This window comes from Diospyros lotus, chromosome 1, assembly GCF_014633365.1.
Source record: "Diospyros lotus cultivar Yz01 chromosome 1, ASM1463336v1, whole genome shotgun sequence".
NCBI lineage: Eukaryota > Viridiplantae > Streptophyta > Magnoliopsida > Ericales > Ebenaceae > Diospyros > Diospyros lotus.
The window spans coordinates 3,349,410-3,375,553 of record NC_068338.1 but is presented as its reverse complement, the minus strand read 5'-3'; the positions used below and the strand labels follow the sequence as shown (position 1 = coordinate 3,375,553).

General features: G+C 38.6%; 1 protein-coding gene across 5 annotated transcripts in view; it reads left to right on the top strand.

Annotated features, from left to right (window-relative positions):
- LOC127802562 (uncharacterized) overlaps positions 1–26,144 on the top strand; it is a 98,009-nt gene that overhangs the window by 49,548 nt on the left and 22,317 nt on the right. For 3 of the 5 annotated variants that reach the window (XM_052338447.1, XM_052338466.1, XM_052338431.1), the window contains exons 8-10: positions 8,724–8,847; positions 9,111–9,150; positions 20,299–20,366. In XM_052338447.1, coding sequence (XP_052194407.1) covers positions 8,724–8,847; positions 9,111–9,150; positions 20,299–20,366 — 232 coding nt within the window. Of the gene's footprint in view, positions 1–8,723; positions 8,848–9,110; positions 9,151–20,298; positions 20,367–23,447; positions 23,733–26,144 lie in introns of those variants that run through there. The other 2 variants (XM_052338457.1, XM_052338439.1) reach the window with 2 other exon arrangements.

The following is a 26,144-nucleotide window of genomic DNA, read 5'->3' as shown; positions in this document are numbered from 1 at the left end:
AAAGCATGAAAGACATGAGAAGAGGAAGATATACTTGTGAAGGCTAGAGTGCAAGTACCTATCCCAAGTTTCTTTTCTAATGACTAACAAACTCTTTAGTTTTTCAATATTTTCCCAGTTGAGCTCCATTGAATCTTCCCGTTCTTGAACTTTTCCTTCCGTAGGGTGATGGCTATTGGCCACATAAACTTGCTCCTGTCCTCTTAGTTGATCGTTGTTAGGAGGCTTACCATGGAGCTTCCAACACTTCTCTATGGTATGGCGAGGCTTTTTGCAATAGTTGCATCATAAGGAGTCCTTGTTAACCATTTTTGGTGAATCAGATGCCTTCCTTTCCTCTATAGGTTGCTTGTCCAAGCTATAGGACTCTTTACAGTTACAAGTGCTGAACTGTCTGTAGAAGAAGTCTTAAGCATCACTCCTCTCCGTCCTTCATCTGCATGTATAATTGAGATTGTCTTATTGAGAGAGGGCAGATCGTCTTTTCCAATGATCTGAACTCTAACTGCATCAAACTCTAGATTTAGACCAACAAGAAAATCGTAGATTATTTCTTTTTTAACAAACCGTTTTTGTATATCTACATCATCACTGCATTTCATTTGAATACATTGATAGTGGTCCAACTCTTGCCACAAGGCCTGCAAGAGATTGGCGTATTCAGTGATTAACTGAGATCCTTGCTTGGTGACTGTCACCTTTGTCCTGATCTCATAAATCTAAGCAACATCATGGACTTTAGAGTACGTAAGTTTAACTATATGCCAAATCTCTGTGGAAGTGCTTAGGAATATAACCGTGCCACTAATCTTTTGCAGCATGAAATTCTAAAGCTAAGACATGACCAACGAATCTTCCTCATTCTAGGTTGCATATGTAGGATTGTCCATCTTAGACCTAGTTCCAAGTAGGTGACTCAACTTCCCTTTTGCCTTTAAGAAACGTTCGGATTAGCTGGGGCCACTTCAAGTAATTCCTTCCATTCAGTCAATATGCTACTTGAATGTTATGTAGCTCTCCACCTGAAGTTGTGCCATTGCTTCCAGCAAAAGGTACCTCTGTTGTACCACTGGATTTGGTTTTGTCTATTATGGTCGTAGGGTTTAGGGAGCTACTAAAGTGGATCAGACGTCAATATTGGCTATAGCTAAAAGAAGTACTAAAACTAGTGCCCGACTCCATAAATATGGACCGAGTGCTCTGATACCATGTCAAAAGTGGCCAATCATCCAATCTTATTCCTTAGGGTAGAATTACAAGATTATATACAGTTGGTCAATGAAGAAAACGAATCTCTAAATTAGGCAATTGCCTAATCAACCCTATTGAAATTAGGAAACACATACAACCTAGAATATAGTTGGAAATATGCGGTCAAGATAGGATTTCTAAAGAATGAAACTATGGAAACATAGATCAAGCATATAAATCCCAGAATATGAATATGAATCTCGGTATTTCCTAACATGCACTACAAGATATTATTTGGGGAGTAGTCAGATGTCTTCATCACAAATGGTTACATTTGCATGAATGTACCTTATAATGCTTTGAGATGTTAATGAATTGTTGGTTGTAGGAAATGTTCGTTATCCTCTCTTCTTACTGTTAGGGAGGTGAGACATGTGAAGATGTTCGTGGTTCTCCCTAAGTATTTGTTTAGTGAGTAGTCAAGTGTTGGCATCACAAATGTTAATATTCATGTCAAAAGCTTTCAAGCACTTAGGGCGGAAAGACATAGACGACGATTAAAGATAGAGAATTCAAATTTGAAAGTGAAGTCATTTGAAAATTTCCTCTAACATTTGTATATAGTCTTTTAATGTTTGGTGGATTGTAAATATATATTGGTAGTTAAAATCCATTATTTTTAGTTTTTTTGTTGTGAGGCTTAGGGTATGCTCTAGCTTAAAACTGTAAACGCTTTGAGATTTTTTCAATGAAATACTTATGGAAAAAAAAATAGTTGATCCAATAAAGACTAGATCCAACATATCCATTTATAAATGGATTTTTGGATTAGGTTTTGTAGAAAAATAGGAGAAGAACAATGAAAAAAATCTCTATATTCTCATATCAATATGCACGGGATTACATTTCCTATTAAAAGGGAAGAGGACTACAACTTTAGGAAACTATAGATTAGGAAACTACAAACAAATGGAAACATAATCTATACATTGTACAAGGAAACAAAAGATATAACACAAAATTAGGAAATCTCTACAACTGAACAGCTTTCTAAATATGGAGGATAATATTAGTGTTGATTTTAGAAAGCTCATTCCATACTTTCGTTATTTGTATATCATTCCGTACTTATGTGGATTATTCAACACTCTCCCTCAAGTTGGTGAATGAATATCCCATCATTCCCAACTTGCTTGTAAGTTCTTCAAATCTTTTGATAGACAATCCTTTTGTTAGTAAATCAGCTAGTTGATTTTCTGAAGAGAGAAAAGGTATACTAATCACCTTAGCTTCTATCTTTTCCTTGATAAAGTGATGATCAATCTCAACATATTTAGTGCGATCATGTTGCACCGGATTATGTGCAATGCTGAATGTTGATTGATTGTCACAATGTAATTGCATAGGACCATTGATAGAAACCTTTAGATCATCCAGCACAATCTTTAGCCAAAGTAACTCACATAAGCCAAGTGCCATTGCTCGAAACTTTGCCTCAGCACTAGACCTGACTACTATACCTTGTTTTTTACTCCTCCAAGACACCAAATTTCCTCCCAAAAACACAGTAACTTGTAGTGGACTTTATATCCTTAAGGGAGCCTCCATAATTAGCATCAGTGTAGCCTAGGACCTCCAGTTCTTTCCCTGATTTGAATAATAGACCCTTTCCCGGAGTTGTTTTAAGATAACACAGAATTCTTCTAACAGCTAGCATGTGTTCTTAAGTAGGATGATGCATGAATTGATTCACAAGACTGACAACAAATGCTATGTTAGGCCGGGTGTGAGAAAAGTAGATTAATCTACCTACTAACCTTTGGTATCTCCCCTGATCAACCACTGGACTATCACTGTGACCTAACTTCAAGCTAGGTTTCAAAGGTGTGCTAGCTGCTCGCCACCAAGTATCTCGGTCTCTTCCAACAGATCCGTAGTGTATTTTCTTTGGGAAAGAAATATACCTTCCTTAGAGTAGACAACCTTTATCCCCAAGAAGTACCTAAGTCTGCCAAGGTCCTTGATATCAAACACATGGGCCAAATGCTCCTTTAGTAACTTTTGTTCACCACAGTCATTTCTAGTGACAATTATGTTATCTACATACACAAGTAAGGCTATTAGAGTACCTTTCTTGGAATGCTTGATGAATAGAGTGTGATCCCCTCTGCTTTTCGAATATCCCATTTCTTTCATTGCTCTTGAGAATCGATCAAGCCAGGCCCTAAGAGACTACTTTAGCCCATAAAAGGCTTTCTTTAATCTGCAAACATAACCTGCATCAACTCCATTAGTAAATCCTGATGAGGGTTCCATAAAAACCTCTTCCTCTAGGTCACCATGTAGGAAGACATTTTTGACATCTAACTGCATCAATTCCCAGCCATAACAACTAGCCAAAGAGAGTAGAATCCTTATTGTAGTAGCCACGGGTGCAAAAGTTTCCAAATAATCTATATCGTAAGTTTGAGTGTAGCCCTTGGCTACTAATCGGGCTTTGTATCTTTCCAATGTTCCATCAGCATTATATTTCACATTGAACACCCATCTGCACCCTATCGATTAAACCCCCTTTGTTTTAGGCACCATTTCCCAAGTCTTATTTTTTTCCAAAGCCCTCATCTCCTCATGCATAACTTGTACTCAATTTTGATCTTGTAATGCCTCTTCTATAGTTTTAGGAATAGCTATGGAATCAAGTGAGGTTAGAAAACTCTTGTGATTTGGGGATAGCCTATGATAGGAAATGAATTGGGCAATAGGGTGTTGTGTGCAGCTCCTAACACTTTTTCTAATAGCAATAGGTAGATCCAAATCAGAAGGTATAGGATTAGAACAATTAATGGATTGAGAATCATCAGAGGGCTGAGTGAGGTCCAAACCTGACTGAGGAATAGATGATGGGCCCTGCTTAGCACATAGATGGGGCTATTCCTTCCTCTTGTTTACGAACGATGAGCCCTTGAACCTGACAGGAGACAATTTGGTCTAAATAGAGGGTGGAGAATCAGGAGATGTTTGCTGGTCTCCTATTTTTGTTGTCTTTGAATTAGGAGGAGTAGGTAAAGTTGAGAGATTAGGAGGAGAATGTGGCTGATATGGTTGAGACACTTCCATGATAGGTAAATCATGATCACCAATTGCTGTAACCTCCCCCTTGGGACTAGAAGTAGAAGACTGGAAAAAAGGCTGATTCTCTACAAAGGTGACATCGTTATACACAAGAATTTTTCGAGGAGGGTGGTAGCACTTGTACCCTTTTTGGGTAGAAGAATACCCCAAAAAGATAGATCTAAGGGCTCGGGGATCAAACTTATCCCTATGATGTTTAGAGATGTGAACAAAAACTATACACCCGAATACCTTAAGAGGAAGGGAGGTATGAAGATCAATTTCTAGGAAGTAGGAAAAAAGACACTGAAATGGGGTAAGCTGGTTTAGGACTCTTGAGGGAACCCTATTGATTAAGTAAGTTGCAGTTAGCACTGCCTCAACCCAAAAAGATTTAGGGACTAAATGTTGATGCGAGATTGCCCTAACAAGATTTAGGAGATGCCTCATCTTTCTTTCAGTAACTCCATTTTGCTTAGGGGTTTCAATATAAGAGGATTCATGAATAATTCCCTCTTGTTGGAAAAAGTGATTAGGGTGATGATTAAAATAGTCCCTTGCATTATTAGTTCTGAATTTTTTGATAGAGACCCCAAATTGAGTGAAAATCATCCTATGAAACAAGGGTAGGATGGTGTTGGTGGTTGCTTTGTCTTTGAGTAAATATACCCATGTCATCCTAGTGCAGTCATCAATAAATGATACAAACCACTTAGCCTCAGAACAGTTGAGAACTCTAGAAGGCCCCTATACACCAGAATGTACTAAGGAGAAAGGAAACAAATAAAGTTTATTGCTAACAGCATAAGGTACTCGAAGGTGTTTAGATAGCTGACACACATTATAGTGAAAGGAATTGACATCAACGCCTTTAAATAGATTTGGGAACATGGTCTTTAATAAAGTAAAAGATGGGTGCCCTAATCTAAAATGCTGAAGCCATACATCAGAGTGAGTAGAGGAGAACATAGAGGAGTAAGGCTGGAATGGTCTCTTGCAGGTAGCTCTCTGCTTCTTTGTAGGTAGTACAACCCATTCAATACCTTAGCAGCACCAATCATCTTCCTACTTGTTAGATCCCAAAACACAGCCATGAGGTGGGAAATTCACACTGCAATTAAGGCTTTGGGTAAGCTTGTCAACAGAAAGTAGATTGGTGGAAATGCTTGGTACATACAGGACATGTTGGGAAGGTAGAGATGGGTTCAAATGGACATTTCCTTGCCCAACTGTAGGAATAGATTGGCCATTAGCAACAGTGATTTTTCTGGAGCTGGTTATTGGTTCATAGGTTTCAAAAAATTTCAGATTAGGTGACATGTGGTCAGTTGCTCCAGAATCTAAAATTCATAGTTCATCCCTAGCTATAGATGAGGCAAGTGAAAGCTCTGAATTAAGGCACATATCTGCTTGAGTTAAGGAACATTCACCTTGGAGAGTTTTAAGGAAAGATTTCAGCTTCCTAATCTCTTCTACATTCAGTTCTCCTAGGTCGGAGGAGGCTGTATAGTTAGCCTTTCCAGTTTCTCCTTTGTTTCTTTAGTGGAGAGATAGGCTCTTCCCTGATTCTTTGGCTTCAAGTTCTTGAAACCTCCAAGTTTGCTTAGTACTGTCTCCTTACCATGCAATTTGAAGCATGTATCTCTTGTATGTCTAGGCTTTTTGCAGAACGAGCACCAAAGCCCCTCCTTTGCCTGCTTTGATGAGGACTGCTTTTTGCCTTGCAGAGGCTTCATCCATGTCCCCTGCACCTTATTAGTCACCATAGCCAATCCCTCCATGCCATGATCAGAAAGCATGGTTGTTCAGAAAGAATAGGGAAGAAAGGTGCTGGGCAGGACGGAAGAAAAATGGCAACAACACAGAAAACAAGGCCGATTATCTGCATTGGAAACTGATTGAGAAAGAGCCCAAGAATGGCGATGAAGGTGGCCAAATCAGCAAGGTGATGGTGATGAAGGCAAACAAGAAACAGTAGGAAGAACAAAGGTTAGCAATGAAGGCTGACAGGAAAACAGTAGACAATCATAAAAGACTCTGATACCATGTAGAAAAATAGGAGAAGAACAGTGGAAAAAATCTCTATATTCTCATATCAATATGCACGGGATTACATTCCCTATTAATAGGGAAGAGTACTACAACTTTAGGAAACTATAGATTAGGAAACTACCGCTTTTAAGAAACTACAAACAAATGGAAACATAATCTATACCCTGTACAAGGAAACAAAAGATACAACACAAAATTAGGAAATCTCTAAAACTGAACAGCTTTCTAAATATGGAGGATAGTATTAGTGCTGATTTTTGAAAGCTTATTCCATACTTCCATGATTAGTATATCATTCCATACTTCTGTGGATTATTCAACAGGCTTGTATTAGTTTTGGACCATACCTAAATGTTAATGGATTGGTTCTTTTGGATCTAAATGATTGGATTAGATTCAACCTATTGATAACCCTAATATGAGGCATGAGATTGAGTGAGCCAGACAGAGAGTCTTCCTAATAAGTGAGCATGACATGCCCTAATGTAAGATAATTTGACCTCATAATGATCATGGGGATTGAAGGATGCCTTGACTAGTAAAAATGTATCAATAGGAATGAGCCATTGAAATGATGGTGAGGATAGTTGAAGTGAATACTTAAGTGGGATGGACTACAAAATTTCATAACATCTGGAAGGTCTATTACAAGACCAATAGTTGAGTATAGGGTTGACTATGAAATTCTAGAGAACATGGGAGATTGATTTGGCTTGAGGTAATCAATTGAAGTGTTGATTGAGTAGTTAAACATCCCTAAACAAAATGATCTGGATATTGACTTTGGTATATGATGCTTGACCATGAGATTGACTAGCACTAAACAAACTGATCTGGTGATCGACTTTGGTATGAAATAGTTGACCATGAGGGAAACTATCCGAGAGTGTTGGTGCGAGATCAACTACAACATCTATTGTCAACTATGAAATTAACTGTAAAGATCCCTAGAGGTCAAAATCAAGGTTGAATGAGGGGAATTAATGTGTTAAGGCCTAAGGAAGAGGAATCCTACCTAACGAGCAAGAAGTAACACATTTTTTTACCCAAGTGAACCAAGGGAGATGATCACTTGTCCTTTCTTGTTCCAAGTATGCATCAATGGCTAGATAGTTGAAATTGCGAGTGCCCCAACTATGTTTTTCTATTGTGCCATCATTTATGTAGGATAATATTTGGCTGAGTCATGAGAATGAGACACGGGGTTTGGAAGATCATATTAGAGTATGGAAAGGAAGTAAAATAGCAAAAATTTTCACCGTATACTTGTTGTATAATAGAGGACAGGGTCCTCAGATCTACTTAAGGCACGTTCCTAACATTGTGGTATTAGAGGATGTATTTTTACAGCTTTGAATTAAGAGCTTGATGGTGACAATATTTTAGGCCAGGTCCTGATAGGGAAATGACGGAGGATCATTTTAAATAATGTTCTTTCCAACTACAAATTAGACTTGTTCAACAGATCTACATGAACCTGAATGATCTTTTGTAAAAGGGGATCATGGGGGCTATTAGGTGCTAACCTTGAGGGAGGCCCTTTTGCTTTGCTTTTGGATTAACACAAGATTTATCCTTTCTGAAACTTAAAATATGTAACACTAAAGATATTTGCTCATTGGTGGATCAACTTGGTGTTGACAAGCTAGAATCCGTTAGTTGACCCCACCTAATGGGATTACTGCTTCTTCTTAGTGGAGGACCCACTTGGCCTGTTGAGGAGAAGTACTGATGGGGCAACTCATGATCATGCAAATGGACACCAAATGAATGGCTATACATCAAGGGGAGAAATGTTTGTCCTGGACATGGGATGGTAGTTGCAGTTGGTGCTTTCAGAACAGTAACAGTGGCATATGGCAGGCTCCATATTAGATCTCACCCTCAGAACCTGATAACTATGATCACTGGATAGTTGTACGCCTATAATGTTTTAATTACCAGTCATTTTGTTGTTAAAGATGATTAGCTTTTTGTGGGTGAAATCTGGGAATTGTCCAATATGCATAAGGGGTATTGCTTCCTCTTTTAGTTTTAGTGGCATTTTTTGCAACTTGTATTTTATATTAGTAGCATTATTATTGCAATATATTAGACATATATTTCTGAAACAATTTTAAGCTATTATTGTTGGAATTGGTGAGGAGTGGACACAGCAGAAAATGATACATGCGGTCTTATAATATAACACTAACCTTTGTTTTGTTTACGTCTGGCTCTATCATCTATTTCTGTATGAAATTTCACATATATGCTCTTCGTCTGAAGTATAATAAGGTTCTAGCACCTACTCCTTTATTTATTTGTGTTTTTTATGCTTGTTTTGCTATTCTATTTTGCTAATGCAATATTATATTCATTGTAAACAGATGAGATGACAGTAACAGTGCAGCTTTATGATGGTAAACCAATGTCTGCCTCAGTCCCTCAAAGGGTAACATGCAAAGTTGTGGAAGCACAAGTTCCAATGAAGGGGATTGCAGCCACCCCCCAGTAAGTTTTCATGCTGCAAGTCTTTAGATGTTTTGCTAATGGGTAGATTGAGGCCCAAGAATATCATAACCTTTTTGAGTTTCTCAAGATTTCGGCATGACCATGTGCTGAAAAATGCACTCACTTCAATGTTTGCCTGCTTTTGAAGCACTTCCTGAGGACCTAAATGAATGCTAATTTAATTATTCCAACTCCTTATTTTACTCCATTTCCGTTTTCCTCTCTTAACTTTGGGCTTTTCTCCCTTTTCTTCGTTTGGACAGTTACAAAAAAGTTTTACTGGACAATGGGCTCAATGTCCAGGTAAGATGCTTATTGTTGCTGAGGTGATTTGTTCATCCTACAATTGGCTTTATAATTTTTAATTACCTACTTTGTTAGCTATATATTGTTATTGTTGAAACCTTTAAGATTAATCTATCACCACGTATTTAATTTTATTAACAGACAATTGATAAACACCTTCAGATAATTATGCCATCTAAAAATGAAAGAGCATCATAAGGAAATGAAAACTTACTGCAAATTGAATTTTCTGCATCACCATGTTTGGGGGGTCTATTTAACAGTCGCTTATGTGTAAAGCCTAGAAATGAGCAATATGAATTTTCTTCTGGTCTGAATGGGCATAGTAAGGTGCAAGTTGGAAATATATGTCACGTGCTGTACATTTTCCATGCCTCAGAAGAGCAAGGTATTGTAGAGACTCCAAAGTTCAAAAATGATGAAGAGAATTCTAGATAGACCAAGAAGTATGTAGAATATTCTAGAAGGACATGGAACATTCAAGAAGCTTCTGGAAGGTATTAGAAGAATGTGGGGAGTCTTAGAAGCTTCCACAAGGTTTTAGAAGTTGTGGAAGGTTCGAGAATCTTATAGAATATCTTGTACATATCTAGCATGTTGGAGAATGTTCTAGGGGAGCATTGCTAGCCATAGGATCAGATGCATCTCCACCATTCATTGAGGAGGTGGAATGCCTATAAATAGCCCAAAGGGAGTATTGTTAGATAGGGAAGAGAAAAGCTAAATGCTCTCTTAAGCCTACGTTCTTGAGTAATACAAGTATAGCCCCAAGGGGGTATTGTTAGATGGATCATGCTACATGTACACTATTTTTGTACATCTTGGGCTACACAAGGGGTATTATGACCAAAATACCCTGCGCCTCTCCATGAGCCTCACGCGCCTCTATGCGCCTCATGAGGGGTTTTTTGTCATAATACCCCATTTTGTAGCCCAAGGTGTACAAAATGGGTGTACCAATAGCATTTTCCTTGTTAGATAAGGGAGAGAAAGCCAAATGCTCTCTTAAGTTAAGCCTTGTATTAAGATCCTATATCCTCCTATTCTAGGCAATGTATAGCTAGGAGAATATATAGCTTACCAATCTTGTTGGTTATTCCTTTGATTAGGGTGATTGCAGATTCTTAGGAATTTCCAGATTTAGCAATGTAATTAGATCTTCTATGTGGATATACACAACGCATGTACAGTTTTTAGTATACAATCAGTAGAGAGATTACATTCGTCACAGGGTATTAGAGCCAAGTTCCTAGGGTCTCTGTTCGACCTTCATCATCTCCATCCCATGGCTTGTTCTGTCCCTTCGGCCTTCATTGCTGGCTATCCTGCCCTCATCTATCGAAGATTTCTCTAGGTTCCCTCTGTCGGAACCAATAGTCGTAGCCACAGGTTCTACCTACCAGAAATTCAACGGCAAGAGCACTTCGATGTTAGGTCCACGTGGCATAGTATGCCCCTCAGCATGTGGATTACAATTCTACCCTTCCCATGCACACATATTGGTTGTTACACCTGCATGTGCTGACCCCTTACTCTAATCCTCATGCCTGCTGCTTCTTGTGGCGTCTTTGGTAGGTCCGATGCACCGGCGGCCTATCATTACTCCCCTCTCGCACTTTCACCTTGTCCTCAAGGTGAAAAGTCGGAAACTATTGTTGAATTATATTGTAGGGCTCCCAAGTTGCCTCTAATGGTGGTAAGCCCTCCCACTGTACCAAGACATCTAGCCCACGCAAGTTAGAACCCCTTCTAGGCCGAACTCCCAGCACCGCTTTTGGTTCAACCTTCATCTCTAAGTCTGCCTTTAGTTGGTGGGGAATCTCCACTCTTGCTCTCAACTCTCCTTTGGCCTTTCTTAGCTGGGACACATGAAAAACAGGGTGAACATGGCAGTGTGCTGGTAGCGCCAGCTTATAAGCCATTGGTCCCACCCTCCGCTCAATTGCAAACAACCCATAGTACCTAGGAGCCAACTTCTCATTAGGGCGGGCAACCAAGGACTTCCTTCGGTAAGGCTTTATTTTCAAATAGACGAAGTCACCAACTGCAAACTGCACATCCCTTCTTTTTCGGTCAGCCCCCCTCTTCATGATTGCTTGAGCTCTTGCCAGTTGGTCCTTGAGTTCTTCCAACACTTGATCCCGCTCTATCAGTTGTTGTTCTACTGCAGACACAGGGGTAGTTCCCTTGTCATACCTTATCAAGGTTGGCAGTTCCCTCCCGTAAACTGCTTGGAAAGGAGTTACCTTTGAAGCAGTGTGGTATGATGTGTTATACCACAATTTAGCCCATGGAAGCCATACATATCATCCCATAGGTCTTGCTGATGCAAAACAGTGCAAGTACGTCTCTAGGGTCCAATTGAGGACCTCTGTTTGCTCGTCCGTTTGCGGGTGGTAGGCTGTACTACGATTAAGTTTAGTACCTTGAAGCCGAAACAACTCCTCCCAAAAACAGCTCATGAATACCTTGTCTCTATCCGAAACTATAGACCGGGGCATGCCATGAAGCCTTACTATCTCTTTGACGAAAATCCCAACCACTACTCCTGTTGTGAACGGATGTTTGAGACCAATGAAGTGTCCATATTTGTTGAGTCTGTCCACCACCACAAGTATAAAATTCATATGGCCCGACCTTGGTAAACCCTCAATAAAATCCATGGTTATATCATCCCAAATCTGACCGGGAATAGGAAGAGGCTGCAGAAGACCCCCCTGGCATTAAAGATTCATACTTATTTTGCTGGCAAACATCACAATTCCTCACATATTGGCGTATGTCCCGCTTCATACCAGCCCAATAAACACTCGCTACAATTCGTTTATATGTTTTCAAGAACCCTGAATGACCTCCTACACTTCCGTCGTGACACTCATGGAGCAATAATGGAATTAGGGAAGAACCCTTAGACAGGAACAGTCGCCCTTTGTAAAGGAGCTGGTCACCCACCAGTTGGAAATCTGATCGGGAAGTTGAATCCTGCTATAACTCCCTTATAATTCCTTGTAAGTAGGCGTCTTTCTCCACCTCTTGGGCCAACTGGTCTAGTTGCACCACCTTTGGAACTGTTAGAGCTAATAGGGCTGCTGGATGATTGATTCTCGAAAGGCTATCCGCAGCCTTATTTTCTAACCCCAGGCGGTAGTGAATCTCGAAGTGAAACCCTATCAACTTCAACATCCATCTTTGATATTTTGGGCTCGCCATTCGCTGCTCTAATAAAAACTTCAAGCTTTTCTGATCTGTCTTTACAATGAACTTTCTTCCCAAGAGGTAATGCCTCCATTTTTGAACTGCAAACACCATGGCCATCAGCTCCCTTTAGTAAACCGATTTTTTTCTCTTTGACAGCTTAAGAGCATGGCTGAAGTATGCAACCAGCCTATGATTCCGCATCAATACCGCCCCTAACCCTTGTCCTGAAGCATTCGACTCAATGATAAATGACTGATCGAAATCTGGTAGTGCTAGAACTGGAAGTGACACCATTGCTGTCTTGAGCTGTTGGAAGGCTCACTCAGCTTCCCCATCCTAGAAAAAATTATTCTTCCTTATTCTCTCCGTGAGGGGCCATGCCATCTTGCCATAATCCCTTACAAACCTCCTATAATACCTCGTGAGATCGAGGAATCCCCTCAATTCCTTCAAAGAAATGGGTGCGGGCCAGTCCACCATGGCTTGCACCTTGCAACGATCAGCCGACACGCCTTGCTGGGAGATGACATGGCCAAGATACTCAACTTCCAATTGCCCGAAGGAACATTTTTTCTTGTTTGCAAACAATTGATTTTCAACCAGCACCTTCAGAACACAGCGCAAGTGTTGCACATGCTGTTCAAAAGTTTGGCTGTAAATTAATATATCATCAAAAAATACTATCACAAATCGTCTCAAATACTCCCTGAATACATCATTCATTAAGGATTGGAAGGTGGTCGGTGCATTCATCAATCCGAAGGGCATGATGAGGAATTCATAGTGACCCTCGTGTGTTCGAAATGCAGTTTTAGGCTCGTCCCCAGCCTTGACTTGAATCTAATGATAACCAGATTTGAGATCCAATTTCGAAAAAACTTTAGCCCCATGTAATTCATCTAGCAGCTCGTCAATGACTGGGATTGGAAACTTGTCGAGGATTGTTACTTTGTTTAGAGCCTGGTAATCTACACAAAATCTCCATCCCCCGTCTTTCTTTTTAATGAGCAGCACCGGGCTGGAATAGGGGCCGACACTTGGCTTTATAATTCCAGCTGCTAGCATCTCACGTACCAGCTGCCAGCATCTCGTTTTTTTGAAGATAAGGGTAGCGGTAAGGCCGAACACTAATTAGAGGAGTGTCGGGTAGAATGTTGATGGCATGGTCCTTATTTCTGGTGGGTGGCAATCCCTTCGGGTTGGCAAAAACCCCTTCGAACTCAGCCAATAATTCCTCTAAACTCCGGGGCAGTCCCACTTGCAATTCGTTGAACTCGGCAGCCACCTCTCCTATTTCCAGCAGTACTCCCTCCCCATTTTCTTTAAACGCCTTCATCATAGCTTTTAGGGAGACTAATGTCTTACTTAAGCCAGGGTCACCCTACAAGGACACAACCATCCCCCCCACCTGAATCTTCATGGTCAGATTCCTCCAATCCACACTCATTTTCCCCACCGATGCCAGCCACTTCATGCCAAGAATGACATTCGAACTCCCTAACTCAAGTGGAAGGAAATCTACCATTATTTGCAGTTATCAAGGATCAGTTTCACCCCTTTGCAAATTCCAGCTCCTTGTACAACCATCCCAGTTCCCATTATCACCCCATATCTAGCCGTTTCTGTCCTAGGCAAACTCAAATGTTGCACCAACTCAGACGCTATGAAGTTGTGAGTTGCTCCTCCATCCATAAGAGCTACTACCGGCTGCCCTTCTATGTGTCCCCTTAGCTTCATCGTTTGTGGTGTAGTCAATCCCACAACTAAATTCATGGATAACTCGATCACTTCTCCCCCATATCCCAACTCTTCATCGCCCCCCTGCACTGCTTCTTCCTTTGCTACCGCCTCGCTTATTTCTTCGTCATAGATCATCAAAACTTGGAGCTCCTTGTTTTTGCACCTATGGCCTATCGAATATTTTTCATCACAGCGGAAACAAAGGCCCTTCTCCCACTTAGCCTTCCACTCAGCCTCACTAAGCTTCTTAAAAGGGAAGCTTCCACCATTTCCAACGGTGTGAAGCCAGGGTCCCGGCTGGGTCACGGACTTTTGGGAGGAACCCAAACTCTTCGCTGGTACTGGGGACATCCGACTAGCGACCGTGGGTGCTATAGAGTACTCGCTCTTGGGTAGCCGGGTCGCCCGATGGCAATTTTGAAGAGCTGCATTCTTGTCCTTAATGTTTTGAGCCACCACCATAATCCGCTCGAGCCCCCATGGTTGCAGCACCCTGATCTCCGCTCTTATCTTTGGTTTGAGGCCGTTTAGGAATTTGCCTTCCAAAAACGCCTTCGGAGCATTAGGTACTGCCACGGCCAATGTCTCAAACATCAACCGATAGTCCTTAACAATTCCTTCCTGCCGAAGAGCCAAGAAACGCTCCTCCAACGACCCCTCTTGAGTGGGGTGAAATTGGCCCAGAATTCCTTGCTTTAAGCCTTCCCAACTTCGAATTCCTCTTCGCCTTGTCTCCCATTGGAACCAAGACAAAGTCGCAGCTTCGAAACACAGTGCTGCGGACTCTATCTTCTCCTCGTCCATTAGTTGATTAACAGCAAAATACCTCTCGGCTCGAAAAATCCACTCATCTAGATTCTCTTCTTCGAAAATGGGCATCTCCAATCTCCTTCCCCGTATGTCCAATCGGTACCTGCCCCCGACTCCTCCCTCCGAGTCGCGACCTCCCACAATCCCAAGGGTTACTTCGGAATCCATGGTGAATTTCGAAGGTCCTTCTTGCTCCTTGGACTTGTTCTTCCTCTCCCGCTCTTGCTCGTCCCACTTCGTTCGCATGAAAGTGAAATGTTCGAGCATCACCACTACATTTCGTTCCACCACCTGGATATCACCTCTAATGTCTTCAACTCCCCTTTGCATGCCTTCCATCTTCGACTCCAATTCACCCACTCTCTCCGTTAAGTTCACCATCAGGGTCGGAATGGCTCTGATACCAAATTGATAGGATTCCTGATAGAAATCCAAACAACAATTAAATATCAGTAGCTATCAGACTTTCCAGCCAAGAACAAAAACAACCCAGGGCATTCAAGAGGCCCTCTCTCTCCAGAATTCTCTTAACCAAAAACCAACTAGCTTTCTCTCTCTTCTTCCCTCATATTTATACCTCTCCTCACCTCATTTCTAACTGAATTCCCCTGCACATGCTAATGCTGATTATTCCCTCAGCATGTGGATTACAATTCTACCCCTTCTATGCGCACATGCTGGTTATTACACCTGCATGTGCTAACCCCTTACTCTAATCTTCATGCCTACTGCTTCTTGTGGCATCTTTGGTAGGTCCGATGCACTGGCAGCCTATCAGCCTAGCTCGATTCCGACAGCGTCCCAACCTACCTGACTCATCTACATCGAGCGACTTGAATGCTTGGAAATACACAAGTCACCTTTTGTCCCATTTTGTGACTTTTGATAGAATGTCACCTTCACATAGAAGCTTCCTCACCCATCTTTAACTCAATCTAGATACCACAGATTGTGTTTGTTGTAGAAGGAAATAATGTTGATTAGTTTGTTGTGTGTACTTCTTTTATATTGTGCCACGGTTATATTTGTTACTGTAAGTTGTCATGCAGTTATGTTAGTTGTTGAATTGGTTAGGCAATTATAACTTGCTGCTGCAAGTTGTGAGGCTATTATCAAGGCTAGTTGAACATTCAACTATGCTTTTGTTTTTGTAACACTACGAGTCATTCAGTAAATTCATTCTACTAAGATCATTTTCTTTCTTTATTTTCTCTCTCTTTTCTCGCATTTCTTTCTGTTTGCACCTTGAAGCTCTTGCTTCATGGTATCAAAGCCCTAGACTAACGTCCATGGCTTCCAATCACGATTCGGTTCCTCCTCTCTGCCTCGTTCATCCTCTACTTTGTCGTCGGCCTTACAATCCAACTTCTTAGTTGTTGCTAAGGCATTCAATTACATACGTGTTAAGCTGGATACCAGTAATTATCTTCTCTGGAAGGCACAGATCTTAACGACAATTAGGGCGTTCGATCTCCTTCCATTCATCAACAAGTCTTTGCCACCAGTGAAGTATGTCTCTGATCCAACCTCCATTGAATCTGACTCTCAAGTTGTCAATCCCGATTACCTCAATCGGATCAGGTCAGATCAATTATTACTCGATTGGCTCTTTTCCACAATAGATAAAGAGGTACTCGCAGTAAAAGCAGCAATTGAGATCAGTGAAGAAGGATTCACTATCCGTAAATGATTACATTCTGAAAATTAAAACCGTAGGGCATGCTCTTACTGCCATTGGTGAACCTTTAAATGATAAGGACTAGTTTCTAGTCATTCTAAATGAACTAGATAATGACTACGAGACTGTGGTTAGTCTCATTACTTATCAGATGGATGACATAAACCTGGAAAAGGTGCAATATCTTTTGTTGATGCATGAGCAAAGGCTGGCTGCTAAGAATACCTCAATTTCTTTTGCTCTTAATTTTGATACTACTGCATCTTCATCTATGCATGCTAATGTTGCTTCATATTGGTCTTAAAATGGAAATGGATCTATACATAATAGAGGAGGTTTTATTCCAAGAGGAGATGGTTACATGAGAATATATTGCCAATTGTGTGGAAAACCTGGTCATTTTTGTTAATAAGTGCTATCATAGGTTTGATAGTGTAGAAATTGGTATAGATTGGATAGGAAGAACAACAAAAGAATCATTTAATTGTATCTTAGACACTAAGTACATTCCCTATTAATAGGGAAGAGGATTACACTATAGGAAAGTTGTAGAAAAGGAAAACTAAATATGTTGTACACTATACAAGGAAACTAAATATACAAACATAGATTACGAAACATATCAAATCAGGATCACTAATCTTGGAGAAGATTTGTCTTGATTTTAGGAAAGGCAACTCATGATCCTTCTCCTCTAATTCCTTTAATCTTGCAAATCATCCAACACTCCCCCTCAAGCTGGTGAATGGATATCTTTCATTCCCAGCTTGCTTACAAACGCAAATTAGGAAACATATCAAACTTAGTACTTTGTTCAAGGAGAGACCTCAGTAAGTGAGAAAGAGGATAGAAATTTGTTTTTCCTTAGGTTCCCTTCTTTATTGCCTACTCCTATACAACACTTACAACCTACTGTTTCATCCCTACAACGAACATCTAATTCTCAGTCCAAGCCTCATGAACAGACAAAAGAAGTGTTAATTCAGGAGGCTAAACCTCGTCCACTCTAAGTTTACTCAAGAAGGAAGAGACCTACTGCTCATTCAGCACCTGTTCAAGTATATGAATCAGCTCCTAAACTTGACATTGAGCAAGTTGAGGTAACTACTTCTACTTCCATTTATCCTAATGAAGTCGAACATGTTTATGATATATCTAATTCAACTGATATTGACCAATTTGTTGCCACTCGCAAAGGGACCAGAACTTGCACAAAGCACCCCATGCACTAATTAATGTCCTATAAACACTTGTCTCCCAGTTACAAAACCTTTCTCACCAACATTAGCTCAATTCTCATTCCAAAAATAGTATTTGAGGCATTGAGCAATGAGAATTGGAGAGAAGCCATGAGGGTAGAGATGCAGGCACTTGAAAAGAATAAGACATGGGATCTAGCGAGATTGCCTAAGGGGAAGAAACTAGTGGGGTGAAAATGTATATTCACTGTTAAGTACAACTCAAATGGGAAGAAACCAGTGGGGTGAAAATGTATATTCACTGTTAAGTACAACTCAAATGGGTCATTAGAAAGGTACAAGGTAAGGTTGGTTGCTAAGGGTTATACTCAAACTTATGGTGTGAATTACCTCGAAACTTTTGCTCCTATTGCGAAAATGAATACCATAACGATATTGCTATCCCTAGCTGCTAATTCTAGTCGGAAACTACATCAATTTGATGTAAAAAATGCTTTTCTACATAGAGATCTAGAAGAAGAAATTTATATGGAGGTTCCACCGGGAGTGAGTCAAACAAAGGAAAAAGATGTGGTATGCAAGTTAAACAAATCCCTATATGGGTTGAAGCAATCCCCAAGAGCTTGGTTTGGAAAATTTACCAAAACCATGCTCAATTTGGGATATAAACAAAGCCAAGGAGATCATACATTATTTATAAGGCATTCAGTTGCTGGAAAAATCACTGTTGCTGGTTTGTGTAGATGATATCATAATGACAGGAGATGATTTGGAGGGAATGGAAAGCCTAAAGCAATGCTTAATAAAGGAATTCGAAATTAAGGAGTTAGGTAGGCTGAAGTACTTCTTGGGTATTGAAGTAGCTTACTCTCAACAGGGTATTTTTATATCTCAACAAAAATATATCCTAGATCTATTAACCGAGACTAGTATGCTAGGATGTAGGTCAGCTGAGACTCCTATTGAGCCTAGCCATAAGCTAAGTAACAGTCTAGATGATGCATCAACAGATAAAGGTCTCTACCAAAGATTAGTTGGGAGACTCATTTATCTATTACATACTAGTCAGACATAGCATATGTTGTGGGAGTGGTTAGCCAATTTATGCACAATCCTAAGGAAACACCCGAAGGCTGTACATAGGAATCCTATTCAAAAGAGGACAAGAATTAATCCTTGAAGCTTATACGGATGCTGATTATGCAGGATCAATGGTTGATAGGAGATCAATATCCGGATATTGTACTTTTCTAGGGGGAAATATTGTGACCTGGAGGAGTAAGAAGCAGAATGTGGTGTCAAGATCAAGTGCAGAGGCTAAATTCATGTCCTTGGCACTCGGGATTTGTGAATTACTATCGATTAAAACAGTCCTAGAAGATTTGAAGGTCAAATGGAAGGATCCTATGTAGTTATATTGTGATAATAAATCAGTTATTAATATTGCACACAATCCGGTGCAACATGATCGCACTAAACTTGTGGAAGTTGACAGACACCCTATATAAGAGAAGCTGAAAACTGATCTAATTTGTACTCCATTTGTGCTTACAGGAAGTCAGCTAATAGATCTACTTACCAAAGGCCTTCCTGGAACAGCCTTTCAAAAGCTAACAAGCAAGCTGGGAATGGATAACATTCATTCTCCTGCTTGAGAGGGAGTGTCAGTAAATAAGGAGCATTTTTACAGAATTATAGGATTTATGATTTATTATTTTTTCTATATAGTTATTGGTTTGTTTTTCAGTTGTATTATCTGTTAGTGGGCTGAAGTTATGGCCCTCAAGTTGTATTTTGTGTTTAGATTAGTAGTTGGGTAGTGGATCCTTAATTTAAGGAAGTGGGGAGTGCTTCTCCTAAATTGTATATATATATTGAGTTATAGGCTGGAAAAAAAAATCAGTTTTCCTTGCCAATTCATAACAATATGTTTTTAAGACAAACATATGGCACTTGTGGGTTCTGTATTTGCTCTAACATCCTTTGAATTAATATTTGATGAAATTTTTTGAGAATTATGTAGTTCTGTAAGTAATAAACTGCACCAGTTCCAGTAGAACCAAAATCGGATGTGATCTTGAATGTGGCTTTATGGAAGCTGAGCATTTTCATTATATCTTTGACTAATAAAGGGCTGTTCCTGATCCCTTTGAGTGTTGACAATATTCATTCTCAAATATATGGCAAATTGGTAATAGTTATGCTGATTCACAGATTGCAGCACACACCCAGACTAATTTACTCAGATAAACTTTCGTGTACAGCATACAATAATTTCTCTAGGTATCAACTTTGTTAAGTGTTCATTTTCAAAACTGAAGCTGTATGATTTTTTTGGATTTTATTGAAGTTCTACATCTCACCTTTAATTTTGACTCATTAAGTTTGCATGTTTCGGTTTCCTCGTTTAAGAGCACTTCTACTTTGTGGCTTGTATGTTGTAATCCTTTGTTCTATCTAGTATCTAAAATCTGTGAAATCATATTAGTTCCGATAATTACATGTGCAATCCGTTTTTAGGTGCCAGCGCATGTTTTAGCTGGTGATCAGATTGTCATCAATACTTCTGACAACTCCTATATTACCAGGTGATTTTTTTGCCCTCATTTTCTCATGTTTGTGACTGGCTTGCATTGTTGTATATTACAGTTTTTCATTTTATTACTTTTGCCTATAGCTGTGCAATTATTCATGCTGCATATGTTGACGCTACAATAAGTGATGCAAATGTAGTTTCATCTTCTGGAGAAGTTGTTTCTGATAGTAGACTTATATTCAGCTTTTCTGTGAAGGGGATTCAGATATAAACTTGATTGATAACTCCTATTTGGTAGCAAATATTTGATTTGATAGCCACAATCATTCATTAATAGGCAAACTGAATTAGGAGGTTTAGTTCCCTAATTCTAATTATAGGCACGCCTATCAATTGTATAGGCATTAGTTCCCTAATTCTAATTAGGAGGTTTCCTAATTAGATAGCTTCCTAAACTAGTTTAGGAAATATGTACAAGGAACAAATTTTACAGAAAAAGGAAACTATTGCTACTACATACAATCAAATCAAAGAAACAAAGAAATAAGGAAAGACAATACACAATACAAACAATAAAGGAGATCTGCATATAAGGAAGGCCCTGCACATAAGAATTATGTCATCTTCTAACACGCCCAAATACCTTTGGAGATAATGAATTAAGCATTTGGGTAAGGAGAGGATAGGCAGCCAGAAGAGTACTTAGGGGAGTCTTGAACTTGAGAACTTGGGTAAGGAGTCTATAGATGAGATAAGCAGCAGTGAGTATAGCTTCTCCCTAATAGGAAGTAGGGACTAAGTTGGTAAACATTAAGGATCTAACTGTTTCAAGAAAATATTTATTCTTCCTTTCGACCACTCCATTTTGTTGTGGATTATAGGGATATGTACTTTGGTGAATAATTCTATTCTCACTGAGATAGGTTTCAAACTTGGTTGAGAAATATTCTCTTCCATTATCCAATCGAAGGATTGAGGTTTGAAAAACATTGCGTATCATTTGGTGGAATTTTTTGAACACATCATACACCTCAGATTTCTCCTACAACAAAAATATCCAACACATTCTGGTATGATCATCTATAAAGTTGACAAACCAACGAGTGTGTGTTAGGTTCGGAGTTTTTGTTGGTCCCCATACATGTTTATGCACTAAATAGAATGGTTTTGTTGGTTGATAAGAGTGACTAAGATGTAAAGCTTTTGTTTGTTTGGCAATAATACATTACTCACAATCAAAAGACTCACTCTTTTTGTTAAAACAACTGAGGGTACAAAATCTTTAGGTATTTAAAGGTTGGATGGCCTATACATTTGTGTCACAGTTGAATACTAGAATATGAAAATGGATTATGTAACTTAGATAAGGTAGGAGTACCAACAGCTTCATTAACATAATATAGGCCTTTTTTTCGCTCAGCATTGCCAATCATCTTCTCCAAAATTAGGTCCTGAAACACAATGAGTTTGAGAAAAAGTCACTTTATAGTTCAAATCCTTTGTAATTTTGTTGATCGATAACAAATTGCATTTTAATTTAGGAACATATAATACATATTTCAAACACAAACCAACTATATATACTGAGCCTTCTCCCTTAACACAAGAGATAGTACAATTTTCCATTGTTACTTTTATAGTTTTATCACACCTATTATAATCTAACAATCTATGCAATGAACCGGTTATATGGTATAAGGCTCATGTATCCACAATCCAATCATTTATAGATAGTAATTTAGAGAGATAACACTAATGGAAAGTACCTTGTTTAGCAAGGGAAATTGTTGGGTTTGGGGTTTCTACTAAATCTGATGATTTTGTAACCCGTGTCTGGTTGAATGCCTGTTGCACTTCCAACTAATTGTGGTTAAGGTAAAATTAGTCACCTTACCTTCTTCAGTATCAACTGCATAGACTGTTTCAGGTTTTCTCTGGTCTTTTCCTTTCCAGTTTGCTAGTTTCCCATGGATTTTTCAGCAAGTGTCTCTGGTGTGATAGGGCTTGTGATAATGATCACACTATTGTTTCTCTTTTTGTGGGTCTCCATGTGTAGGTGCTGCTCTTTGTTTAGAAGCAGCAAGGGCTGAACCACTTTGATTGTTATTTTCAAGTAATGAATTAAGCATTACCTTCTTCCGACTTTTCTCTCTTCTCACCTCTACAGGTGGAGGGGGTTCGGGGGAATCTTCCCCTTGAAACTCTTCGCTTCACTTTCTGTATGCACTGTAGCATGTACAAGAATACACCATGAAATCTTTCTTAACCCTCTGAAAGCAAAGAAAGGATGAAGATCATTCCATGCCCGCTATTCCTGACGCAAGGAAGGAAGGCTGGGTTCCTAAAAATCTCCCTTTGATTTATTGTTTATTTTGTATTTAGTAATAATTTGAATTAGAATCTCAAAAGTTTTCTTTTCCCATTAGGATTCTATTAGATATAGTTAATTTTTTAAAAAGTTACAGCAATAAATATAAAATAATAAATAATAAATATAAACTCTAAAAGCAGTTAAAAAAGAGCCAGGTTGTGCCTGAGAGCCTGGATGACTTAGGCACGCCTGGGAGCATTCCAGGTGCCAGGCCCGCCTTTAATAACACCGGTGTGTAATATAATGTTCTATAACTTTTACAATAGCCATATCACACGCTACAACTATATTTCTTGCTTTGCATGTCTTGTAGCCTCAAAAACTGCCTTCAACGACACTTCCTTAGAATTTACCAAACTTTATATCATCAGAGTTCTTTTGATGTGGGGAATCCAAATCCGATGCCTGTTTTCCTAACAAAAGGTATTTACACCACAATTTAATATTTCAAAAATCCAGGGCCCCTAGTTGACCTAAATAGGCAACAGTAGCTTTGGCTGGTAATTTCACAGAAATGTTCCACAAAATAATTTGTCCATCCTATAATTCTCAAATATACATAAAAAGGTCATACATGCAGAAATCATTGGTTGGAATTTTATCTAGATAATTTCCATTCACATATTTGTTTCATGCATATTTTTATGTACATGTAAAATATGTTACTCTTGATACTACTCATCTATTGGCTACTTGGTTTGTCCATCTTTGGTATCACTTGAAAGTAATGTTGAGGAAGGGGGTATTTAATGTGTGTTTCAGGGCTTAGGTGTAGTACTAGTGTTGGCATCCAGCAGCTTCGGTTCTTCTGAGCAAATAACTCTTGATAGTCTAAGAAGATAATATTGAGCAAGCATCCAGAGCAGAAGAGTGATGAGTTGGAAATTTAGGAAACATTAATATTCCATGTTATTTTTTTGTCATGGATTTGGAACATGAATTAATAATGCCAGATTGAGATGTTAATGTTACCGTTTTTAAGTTGCTTTTTGTCTTGTGTTATTGATTGATTGATTGAAGGCAAAAAAGGCAATGGTTTCAAATGAATGTGGAGTTGTGTTTAGTCTCTCTCTCTCTCTCTATATATATATATATGATTTGGCATTACTGTATGGAACAGTGCCGCCTCCTTTTTATGATAAATTTGAACTTACCTCTAAATAAGAACCAATTTGTGAATAATTTTATAATTATGTCAAAACTTATTTTGTTTGAAGTTTTACTTAAAAAGTAAAAAATAAATTGTAACTGTTAAATACAACTTAATGAATATTTAGTAGAATTTTTTTTTTTTTTCACATACATGATGGGATTCACATTTCTAGTTATTATAATAAGCCAACATTTGAATCACTGTTATTAAGTTATGTTAATAAAGTGATTTTATAAATATTCTCAGTATATTTTGTTTAAAAACTAAAAATTATTTACATGAATAAAACTTAAAACTTTTCATCTCTCACCTAATATAAAATAAATTATAACACTACACCTAAATTAATTTTAATTTATATTATTTTCAAAAACTAAAAAATTAAACTTTAATATTCAAGTATATTCTTTAACTTCACATACCTAAATTCAAGTGTAGTATAGATATATATGTATACATATTCTCGGTAATGATATTGATATATATATATATATATGTGTGTGTGTGTGGGGCTCACTGAGTACGTATCGATGAAAAACTAAAAAATTAATTTATAGATATAAAATTTTTTGTTGTCTAAATATAACAATAATTTTATAATTATGGAAGATTATTCATCTTAAGCTTCTAGTCTCTAGGAGACCTATAAAACATAAATCAATTAGAGGTGCGAGGTATCTTCTGCACAGGTCCTTGGATCCTTAAATTAATTTCACTAAGTAAAAATACAAGAATAGTAGATGTGTAATTTCAATAGAATTCTAATCATACATCGATTGGAGAGATTACTATCCATTAACACTCAGGATAATGAGATTGTTACGAACAACGTGTTTGTGTCTTTTTGTCATCGCCATTCATAAAAAATCCCAACTCTTCAATTTGAAGACAAAAGGGGAGTTGGTTTTTCCCGAACTTAAAAGTGTGAAACATAATTGCATATAAATTTTTTTGCATTATAGAAATGCGTGGCTTTAAATAACTTTTCTCGTAGGATGTACCTTTAGGATTAAGGTTAATGGACCTTGTGCATTATATATGAGAGTGCCTCGAACCATGAGTCAGTGAGGATATTTGGAACTTTGAGCTATACCTTAAGCCATAGCTTGATGAGGGTTTTTAAGAAGTTTTGAGCATCTTGACACAACTAGGGATTAGGCCTATGCTTTTGGGCCTTGGTCGGTTGTTAGTCAGGAATCCTTCCACCTTGAGAAATCCACGGTAGCCCTTACTAGGCTAGGTTACTTGTGTGAACGCGTAAGGAGGAGCTTGTACTAGGGTTGTGACCATGAGAAGCACGTAGGCAGAGCGTTGCTCAATTTTTTATTACTGGTATCTCTTAGCTGGAAGGCTTTCGTAGGATTGTTTTGAGGTAAGCGTAGGTGAGATTAAGCCGAGCAAACAAGTGCTTTTCATGTGGGCTCCCCAATGTAGTGTGGACGCATGTTGTTGGAATGAAGGGCGTCGGTCTCCTCGTGGTGAAAACGAGCATTAAGGGCCTTACAGGTTCCACGTTCGTTTTTCGCAAGATGTCATTGTTAGTGTTAGTATTAGTGCCCTAAAACTAGATTTAGATGACATCTAACAGTTGTAATTATGGAATTAATGATGTAATTCTTGCAAATATAATAAAATATATTTTCATATTTTAAGGTCATATATTCATTCATACCTCTCTAATCAATTATATGAATGAACTATTAGATTTTCTGATGATAGTTTTATCCTTAAGTGTTAAAAATATGTGATAAAGACTTTCGGATTAAGAATTTCTTAAACGAATTCCTAGTCCTTAGATTTCTCAGAAGTGGGTTATGATTAATCGATTATGGACTGACACATAGGTAACCTTTGATAAGTTTGAGATACTAATAATAAAAGATGGTGAGTCGCATGCCATAATCCATGAGATGGATATAATGGACATGTGGGTGGATGTTAGTTGAATATCTACTGAATGTGACACAAGTGATAGATCACATGTATAATACCCCATATTTTCGTAAAGTTGCCACGTATTTTAAGTGAGTTTAAAATATCGAAAAATATGCTTGAAATGGCAACAAGTGACCGAATCAGTCATAGGGAGTACCCTAGAGCTTAGATACCTAAGATTAAAGGTATATTTTTTACGAGCGTCTCGAGGCGAGATTTATGACGCTGAAAGAAATCAAATCAGAAATGGTTTTCGATTAAGCTAAGTTGTAGCCTAAAAAGATCGAATGATGGTAAGGGGTTTCCGAAAAATCGTATATATTGAGTACTTTTGAGTTATTAATTTTGGAATTTTAAGTATCTCGATAAAT